The sequence below is a fragment of the Penaeus vannamei genome, chromosome 5 (assembly GCF_042767895.1).
Source record: "Penaeus vannamei isolate JL-2024 chromosome 5, ASM4276789v1, whole genome shotgun sequence".
Lineage (NCBI taxonomy): Eukaryota > Metazoa > Arthropoda > Malacostraca > Decapoda > Penaeidae > Penaeus > Penaeus vannamei.
In genome coordinates this window covers 1,794,399-1,804,398 of record NC_091553.1, presented here as the reverse complement: position 1 = coordinate 1,804,398, position 10,000 = coordinate 1,794,399, and the positions used below count along the sequence as shown (strand labels likewise).

The 10,000-nt window shown below is 46.4% G+C and overlaps 1 protein-coding gene across 1 annotated transcript in view; it reads left to right on the top strand.

Moving 5' to 3' along the window:
• LOC113829209 (uncharacterized) overlaps positions 1–10,000 on the top strand; it is a 103,381-nt gene that overhangs the window by 9,477 nt on the left and 83,904 nt on the right. Inside the window, exons 4-11 of the mRNA XM_070122292.1 lie at positions 114–195; positions 483–782; positions 1,140–1,278; positions 2,011–2,243; positions 5,694–5,984; positions 6,310–6,585; positions 7,127–7,368; positions 8,925–9,092. Of these exons, the coding sequence (XP_069978393.1) occupies positions 114–195; positions 483–782; positions 1,140–1,278; positions 2,011–2,243; positions 5,694–5,984; positions 6,310–6,585; positions 7,127–7,368; positions 8,925–9,092 (1,731 nt within the window). The remainder of the gene's footprint in view (positions 1–113; positions 196–482; positions 783–1,139; positions 1,279–2,010; positions 2,244–5,693; positions 5,985–6,309; positions 6,586–7,126; positions 7,369–8,924; positions 9,093–10,000) is intronic.

Here is a 10,000-nt window from a genome sequence, read left to right as displayed (position 1 = left end):
ATATCCTGTACGTATATAAACCCCAAACCTAAACCGTCAATTTCCATTGAATAAGCATTTCTAAATTCACATTTTCCATAGTATAAGCATTTCTCCCTCTAAATTCACTTCAGTTGACACGCGGCTGGACCGGGGTGGCTGCGACGATGCCCCAACGCCAATCAAGAACGCTAGGATTAGGATTCTGTCAGCCAGGTACGTTACGGCCCGTTCATTTTGTTCATTTTGATGGCATTGTTGTTAGTAGTCAGGCTGTGTCGTTGTGAATTCCTGGTAGTGTGTTCTGTTTAATCTCGGTGTAATATGATGTGATTTTGATGTTAGTAATAAGTGATGATTATTCTTACCATTGTGACTTGCTTTTCATGTCTGTTTAACGATGGATCTTTGAAGAGATGATTCATTAACTGGTATTTATGTCTACTTTTGTTCTCTCTTGATATTGCTTATTTTTTATATGTAAATATTTACCGCTTCTGCAGACCCGAATATCATGCTGTGGCCGAGTGCCTCCCTCTCCACCGCACCGCCATCAACACCACTTCTCTGACCATGAATTGTGTGGATAACAAGTGGCACGTCGTCAACTTTCCCGAGGGGAGTTCCGTGTCATGCCAGCCTTGGTGTAAACCAGGCTGTCGCCACGGGAAGTGCAAGGTCAAGCGCAACGGACTGGGGACCTACTGCAAGTGCTTCCCTACGTATTCCGGAAAGACCTGTGAGAACATCGGGTGTCGGTCCCTCCCGCTGGTGACCAGGGCCGTCGTGCGCTGGGTCAAGTCGTGAGTGCCCGTTCGCGTTCGATTTCTCCGTCTGTTTGGCGGTCCTTATTTCGGCTTCATTTGTTCGTTCTTTTAGAGTTTTTTTGGGGGGTTAGTGTTCAGTCTACTGGCTTTCGTTTGGGGTCCGGGGGATGTATTTAATCGTTTTACATGGATTCAGAAGTCAAATCTCATTCAGGGTTTATTTACCCAATTTAGGCCTTTATGTTGTTTTGCTCGTCTTTCGAATTTCCTTATCTGTTAGACAATATTCATGCAATTACCGCCACCTTAAAGTCTCACCTCAATTCCGCACCGTGTCCACATCACCTCTCTGTCCCCCATTTCTTGTACCGCCTCCTTCGCGTTCTCCGGCAGGAAGGACAGCTCCGAAGAGAGTTCCATGTGCGGGCGGATGCCGTGCGGGTCGAAGGCGATGGCCTTGTGCTGGCGAGGGAGCTTCTTCAACGTGCCCGGCCTGGACGAGGCACTCCAGGGCGCCAAGAGGCCCAGGAGGGTAAGTAGGGGCGTGGAGGGGATGGAGGCGAGAAGGAGATGGTGGAGATCATGGGTAGATGTTATTCTAAGTAGGTAATCTTAGTAGATAATATCAGTAGTAGTTATTTTCAGTCGGCCCTATAGGTAGATGTTATTTTAAGTAGAGACTGTAAATAGATATCATTATAAGTAGAGACTGTAAATAGATATCATTATAAGTAGAGACTGTAAATAGATATCATTATAAGTAGAGACTGTAAATAGATATCATTATAAGTAGGTACTATAAGTAAGGCTCATTATATATAATCATGTTATTAAGTAGGCACTATTAGTAGATATCATTAAAAGTAGATGTTATTGGATGTAGATACACTAGAGTAACGATAGCGCAGTTTCAACACACTATATCAATGTGCCATTACATTATTTCATACATAAATATACCACTGTACATCTGATTTACAAAAAGATACTACATAATTTAGAATACACACACACACACATAGATCGGTACACAGATAGATAAACAGACAGATAGATAGATAGATAGATAAATAGAGAGAGAGAGAGAGAGAGAGAGAGAGAGAGAGAGAGAGAGAGAGAGAGAGAGAGAGAGAGAGACCAAACTAAAATTAGTGAAGCGGTAACAAACCAAAAATATTTTCCTCCTCCTCCTTTCCATCTTCCCCCCCACCCCCGTCAACCCCTCACTCTCCCTTTCTCCCTCTTCCCCCCCCCACCCCCCCAGGCCTCCTTCAAGTGCGTGAACGGCCACTGGAGGTTCGAGGTGCCCAGGCGGAATATACTTCTGCCTTTCGACGTGGCGGCGTGCGAGTACGTGTGCTACCCTCCGTGCCAAAACGACGGCACTTGTCTCCTCACGCGACACGGGTACAAGGAGTGCTTCTGTGCCAAGGGCTTCGCTGGACCGCAGTGCCAGTACCGGAAGTGCACCAATTTGCTCTTCCACGGCGGGAAAATGTAAGTATTTTCTCCTCTTTGTATTGTATTGGTGTATCTCGGGATTTTTATTTTTTATTTTTCCGTTTGATCTTTTCTCTATCAAGTCGAGCTCTTCCATGAGGAGTTGCAGAATGACGTACCTTATCTTCTACGTGACTGAGGTGACCTTTTGCCGTCTGAGAATAATTCCCTGGGAGAGAATTAGGCCGTACTTTCTACAAGCCTTTTTCCCTCTCTACGCACCGTGCGCTTTCACTCACACGCCGCTGTAAACACTTCATACAGACGCTGATCAGTCACAGATCTACGCCTTTTCTGTAATTCCTGCCTCAACTCAGAAGGGAGAGAAGAGAAAACGGTTCAGAGAGATAGTGGACTCAACAATAACTTGCAAAAGATAAAACAAGTGAAAAGGTGGTTAAAAGGCGGTTAACGATTAAGCGTCGATGTTATTTTCGTATAGAAATATATCGTGGTGGTTATGTTACGTGTCTGTCTGTAGGCTAAAAAAAGTTGTCCCAGAATGATTATGCTTTAATTATAAAATAATTTCAAAATATCGCCTTCATTTGACTTTATAGAGTACAGGTTTTAACGGCTTTTTGGACAAATTTGAAGGAAATGCACTGTATTTAATTAGATATACGGTAATTTGCTTTCGTTTAATAGGCCGTTAACGTAAACAGGTACTTGACAGTTTACCTTCCCTTAACCGAATATAATCTAACCCAACCTTACCTTACCTTACCTTACCTTTAACAACTTCCCTTAACTTAACTTAACCTAACCTAACCGAACCTTTCCTTCCCTTAACCTAATCTAACCTAACCTAACCTAACCTTACCTTATCAACTTAACCTAACCTTACCTTAACAACTTGACCTAAACTAACCATACCTCATCAACTTAACCTAACCTAACCTTATCAATTTAAGCTAAACTAACCTTACCTTACCAGCTTAACCTTACCTAACCTTATCAACTTAACCTAACCTAACCTTATCAATTTAACCTAAGCTAACCTTATCTTATCAACTTAACCTAACCTAACGTTATCAATTTAAGCTAAACTGACCTTATCAACTCAACCTAAACTAACCTTGCCTTATCAACTTAACCTAACCTAACCTTATCAATTTAACCTAAGCTAACCTAACCTTATCAACTTAACCCTACCTAATCTTTCCTTATCAACTTAACCTAACCTTTCCTTGTCAACGTAACCTAACTTTACCCTATCAACTTAATTATTATTATTACTCTCCCAAGAAATTTATTAAGGAGAGGGACTGATTCTTGAAAATCTTTTTACTGCTATTTGTATTATTATTATTATTATTATTATTATTATTATCATCATCATCATCATCATCATCATCATCATCATCATCATCATCATCATTATTATTATTATTATTATTATTATTATTATTATTATTATTATTATTATTATGTCAACCTATTGCGTGCTCAATCTCTTTTCTCTCCTCCTTATTTTCTTCTTCCTCTGCCTCCTCACTTTCTTCCTATCCCTCCTCATCTTCCTCTTTTTCCTCTTCTTCCTCCTCCTCTACATCATTTTACTCCTCCTTTTCCTCTGCTTCCTCTTCTAACTCCCTTTTCTCCTCCTCCTCTGCCTCATCTGCTTCCTCCTTCTTCCTCTTCCTTCTCCTTCCTCCCTCCTCCTCCTTATATTTCTCCTCTTCGTCGTCGTCTTCATCCTCGGTGTCCTCCTCCTCTTTTTCCTCCTCGTCCTCCTTCTCTTCCTCTATATCCTCGTCCATCTCCTCTCCTTCCTTGTCCTCCTCGTCCTTCTCCTCTTCCTCTTCCTGCTCGTTCTCCTCCTCCTCTTTCTACTCCTTCTCTTCCTCCTCGTCCTCCTCTTCCTCGTCATCTTCCTCCTCTCTTTTCCATCTCCTGCCTTCTCCCTCTCCTTTTTCTATTCCTTTTCTTATTCTAATTTTTTCCACTTTTTCTCATTCTTCTCCTCTTTCTTTTTCTTCTCTTCCTCTTCCATCTCATCTCTTCCCATTCTCCTTCTCCTCCTATTCCTTCTTTTTTCTTCTCCTCCTTCTACTTCTCCTTTCTCCTCCTCCTCCTCATCATCCTCTTCCTCCTCCTTCTACTTCTCCTTTCTTCACCATCATTCTCTTCCTCCTCCTCCTCCTCCTCCTTTCTTCTCCATCATTTTCCTCGTTCCCAGCACCTCTTCCACCTCCTCCTCCTCCTTCTACTTCTCCTTTCTTCTCCAACATTCTCTTCCTCCTTCTACTTCTCCTTTCTTCTCCATCATTCTCTTCCTCCTTCTACTTCTCCCTCCTCTTCCACTTCCTCCTCCTCCTTCTACTTCCCCTTTCTTCTCCAACATTCTCTTCCTCCTTCTACTTCTCCTTTCTTCTCCATCATTCTCTTCCTCCTTCTACTTCTCCCTCCTCTTCCACTTCCTCCTCCTCCTTCTACTTCTCCTTTTCCAACATTCCCTCCTCCTCCTCCAACTTCTCCTTTCTGCTCCATCAATCTCTTCCTCGTTCCCAGCACCTCTTCCACCTCCTCCTCCTCCTTCTACTTCTCCTTTCTTCTCCAACATTCTCTTCCTCCTTCTACTTCTCCTTTCTTCTCCAACATTCTCTTCCTCCTTCTACTTCTCCTTTCTTGTCCATCATTTTCCTCGTTCCCAGCACCTCTTCCACCTCCTCCTCCTTCAACTTCTCCTTTCTTCTCCATCATTTTCCTCGTTCCCAGCACCTCTTCCTCCTCCTTTCTTCTCCAACATTCTCTTCCTCCTCCTCTTCCACCTCCTCCTCATCCTTCTACTTCTTCTTTCGTCTCCATCATTCTCTTCCTCCTTTCGTCTCCATCATTTTCCTCGTTCCCAGCACCTCTTCCACCTCCTCCTCCTCCTCCTCCTACTTCTCCTTTATTCTCCATCATTCTCTACCTCCTCCTCTTCCACCACCTCCTCCTTTCTTCTCCATCATTTTCCTCGTTCCCAGCACCTCTTCCACCTCCTCCTCCTCCTTTCTTCTCCAACATTCTCTTCCTCCTCCTCCTCCTCCTTTCTTCTCCAACATTCTCTTCCTCCTCCTCTTCCACCTCCTCCTCCTTCAACTTCTCCTTTCTTCTCCATCATTTTCCTCTTTCCCAGCACCTCCCATCTCCTCCTCCTCCTTTCTTCTCCAACATTCTCTTCCTCCTCCTCCTCCTCCTTCAACTTCTCCTTTCTTCTCCATCATTTTCCTCGTTCCCAGCACCTCTTCCACCTCCTCCTCCTCCTTTCTTCTCCAACATTCTCTTCCTCCTCCTCCTCCTCCTTTCTTCTCCAACATTCTCTTCCTCCTCCTCTTCCACCTCCTCCTCCTTCTACTTCTTCTTTCGTCTCCATCATTCTCTTCCCCCTTTCTTCTCCATCATTTTCCTCGTTCCCGGGACCACTCTTAGACTGCAACGCCACGTCTTTTCTCTCTCCAGGAACCTCGGAAGGCACGCCTACACGCCGATCGTGCGGAAGGACTGCCCGACGGGGTACATCCACACGAGCACGGGGACCAACACATACGTGGAGAAGTGCGTGGATGGCATCTGGGTGACTCCGGAGGGGAAGTGCGTGCCCGTGTGCGAGCGCCCCTGCCAGAACGGGGGCTCGTGTGTGGCGCCCAACTACTGCTTGTGTCCTCCTGGCTTTTCGGGCGACCTGTGCGAGCGGATGTCCTGCATAAACGCCTTGACGCCCACGATCGCCCACGCCATCTACATTAACGAGTGAGTCGGGTTTGCTGGCGTGGTTTATTGCTTTATGATCGGTTGCCTTTTTTGATGCTCTGTCTGGTATCATTCCGCTCCTTTTCATCCTTTAATTCCCTCATAATTGCCTTCATTATTGTCTATTACAATCACTTTTTCTTTCATCTTTTTCATCGCTCTTAATTGCCTTATTTAGGCCTTGACTGTTGCCATCATTACACTCAGAAGTTGTATTATCTATCCTTTATCATTCTGCCAATGGTCATCACTTCTCCATCCCCCCCATTTGCCTTATTATCCACCAACTACCATGGTTTTCCTTCTCTCTTTCCGCCCCCCGCAGAGGCCACTCGCTGACAATCAAGTGCCAGCCCGGCTTCAAGTTCCCTTCGGGCAAGATGAGTATGACCTTCGACTGTGTGAACGGCGAGTGGGACTTCGTGACTAAGCGACCCCAGTCTTGCTTCGCGGACTGCTCTGAGGCCCCCTGTCAGCACGGCGGAACGTGCATTTCGCCAAACAAGTGTAAGTGCACGTCTTTCTACACGGGAGACCAGTGTGAGCACGAGAGATGTATTAACCCCCCCAAGCTTCTCTGCAACGCCTTGGGTAACTTCAGGTGAGTGTGTTTGGGTGTGGCCTATTCCCTGTGTTTTTTTCCCCTTCCTTCCCTTTCTCTTTGTGACAGTATGTGGTTCGGGTTTGCTTTTGTATTTCTATCGTTCCTTGTTCCAAATTTTCACTTGGTATCTTTCTTTTTTATTAAACTGTCTGTTCCTCTTCCTCTGTACGATTTTCCGTGACTCTCTCATTTCTCTCATTCAGTGGTATTTAGAGGTCCATGTAGAGTGGGGCAAATAGGGGAATCCAGGATTTTTAAAGGAGGGGAAGCTGGCGAGAATCATGATTAAGGGAATTAAAAGGACTAATTTGAGATTTAGCAGCAAAGACGCTAAAGGAAGAAGCTCGTGTATCTTGGCTAAAAAGAGAATTGCGCTGAATTCGACAGTGCCCCCAGTATATATATATGAAGTCCCTTTTCTGCACATCGTTCAGTCAGTCTGTTTTATTGTGACATCTACAAGAGGAAGAAAGAGAGAGATTGAGAGATTGGAACTGAAATTGAGATATTAAGCTTCACATCCTTCTTCCCCTTCCAGCTCCAGCTCGCGGTTGGAGTACCGCATCGACTGCGATCCGGGCTACCGGCTCCTGGACGGGAGTTCGCACATCCTTGCCTCCTGCAGGGCCGGCGTGTGGGACTTCGACCTCGGGTTCAAGGCGTCCATGGACGTGAGGTGCCGGCCCGTGTGCTCGCCGCCTTGCCTCAACGGGGGGCGCTGCGTCAACAAGAACACGTGCCACTGCCCCGAGGGATTCCTGGGCGACCACTGCGAGAGGCGTGAGTGCAGAGTGATGGGCCTTTGGGAACCCTTTGGGAAGCCATTTTCATTTTTCCCTGCTTTTGGAAAAGAGACAGGGAGAGGAAGAGGGTGGGGCAGACTGTGAGGGACAGGCAGAGGCAGAGGGTGAGGGACAGGCAGAGGCAGAGGGTGAGGGTGAGGCAGAGGGAGAGGAGGAGGGTGAGGCAGAGTGTGAGGGAGACGCAGAGTGTGAGGAAGAGGCAGAGGCAGAGGGAGAGGAAGAGGAAGAAGGAGAGGGTCAGGCAGAGGTTGAGGGAAAGGGAGAGGGAGAAAGAGAAGAGAATGAAGAAAGAATTATTTCTATCATTTACTTATTCATTGAAAATGTTAGGGAGGATGTCTGATAGTGATAAAGCTAGTAGTGAATTGCAATGAAAGGATAGAAATCATTTTGATTGAACATCAACAATATGAAATCAAAGGATGAACGCTATTCATGGCGACGTGTAGAATTAGAATGATTATGTCCACAATACAAGAGATTCATTCTGAGTCATTGACGTGCTGGGGTGAGATCGCAAGGCGTGCAAAAGCTTGAAATTACGCCAATCCGTGGTTACCTTTCAAGTTTTACAGGTGTAGTCCGTTTTCTTTATCATCCAGGCATAGCAAGTTCATCCGTGTTGATGGGAAGAATTATGGAAACAACTTGAATCATAATTAAAAGCGATGATAATCTTCATAAGTATGGAAAACAAAAAAACGTTATGAAGGTTGTTTGTGAAATTGTCTAGTTCAGTTCGAGGTTTGACTGTCGAATTTCGTCATTAATCAATATATTTGAGTTTGTTTAATTGAAATCGTACCTTCGTGAGATCAGCATTGTTGGCTTGTTTCCAGAAAATTTCTCTTTATTCATTTACGAACAACTAAGTTGATTTTGGCCCCCCTATGCATGTGGAAATTCATTTTGGATCCCCTTATTTCCATCGAAACTGTTATGTTATCCACCAAAAAATATTTAGCAAGGCAAATATCGCATTGCCTTTCCATGACCTAAAGCAAAACAAAAATCATGATAAGCAAAGTCTAAAAAATTAAGCCTCTCTCTCACAGCAGGGAACGACCCTCTTCCTCCACCATTCCAGGCTACGATTGACGGTCGAGAGCCACGCCTATTGCAGATTCCCTCCTCCATTCCAGGCTACGATTGACGGTCGAGAGCCACGCCTATTCCAGATTCCCTCCTCCATTCCAGGCTACGATTGACGGTCGAGAGCCACGCCTATTCCAGATTCCCTCCGAAAGCCACGCCTATTGCAGATTCCCTCCTCCATTCCAGACTACGAATTGACGCCTATTCCAGATTCCCTTCTCCATTCCAGGCTCCGAATTGACGGTCGAGAGCCACGCCTATTGCAGATTCCCTCCTCCATTCCAGGCTACGATTGACGGTCGAGAGCCACGCCTATTGCAGATTCCTTCTTCCATTCCAGGATACAATTGACGGTCGAGAGCCACGCCTATTGCACATTCCCTCCTCCATTCCAGGCTACGAATTGACGCCCATTCCAGATTCCCTCCTCCATTCCAGGCTACGAATTGACGGTCGAGAACTACGTGTACTGCAAATTCCCGTTCCGGTACAGGAACTTCTGGTACTACGCCTGCACCACCGTCGACTACATACTCCCCTGGTGTGCTACGAAGACCTACCCCGACGGGACCACTGCTGCGTGGTCCGTCTGCGTCGCTGACTTCGGTGAGCGAACTTGTCTTTTTTTTCTTGTTTTTTTTTGTTGTTGTTGTTGCTGGTTCCGAAAGGGGGAGGGGGAAGAGAGGGGAGGGGAGGGGAGGGAATGAGAGAGATGGAAAGGGAGGGGAAGGGAGAGGGAAAGGGAGAGAGAGAGTGAGAGGGAAAGGGAGAGAGAGAGTGAGAGGGAAAGGAAGAGAGAGAGAGTGAAAGGGAGACAGAGTAGAAGAGACAGAAACAGAGTGAGAGGGAAAGGGAGGGAGAGAGAGAGAGAGAGGGAAAGGGAGGAGAGAGAGAGATAGAGGGAAAGGGAAGGAGAGAGAGAGAGAGAACGAAAAGGAGGAGAGAGAGAGAGAGAACGAAAGGGAGGGAGGGAGAGAGAGAGAACGAAAGGGAGGGAGAGAGAGAGAGAGAGAACGAAAGGGAGGTAGAGAGAGAGAGAGAGGAGGGAAGGGAGAGAGAGAGGGGAGGGGGGGATAGAGAGAGAGAGAGGGAAAGGGAGAGAGAGAGAGAGAGGGAAAGGAGAGAGAGAGAGAGAGGAAAGGAGGGGAGAGAGAGAGAGAGAGGGAAAGGGAGGGGAGAGAGAGAGAGAGGGAAAGGGAGGAGAGAGAGAGAGAGAGAGAGAGAGAGAGAGAGAGAGAGAGAGAGAGAGAGAGAGAGAGAGAGAGAGAGAGAGAAGGGAAAAAGGAGAGAGAGAGAGAGGGAAAGGGAGGGAGAGAGAGAACTGGGAAAGGGAAGGAGAGAGAGAGAGAGGGAAAGGGAGGGAGAGAGAGAGAGACGGAAAGGGAGGGAGGGAGGGTCGGGGAGAAAGAGAGGGAGCGGGAGGGAGGGTCGGGGAGAAAGAGGGAGGGGAGGGAGGGAGGGAAAAGGAGGGAAAGATATTCGAAACCGGTCAAATACATTTCTTGTACTGTGAA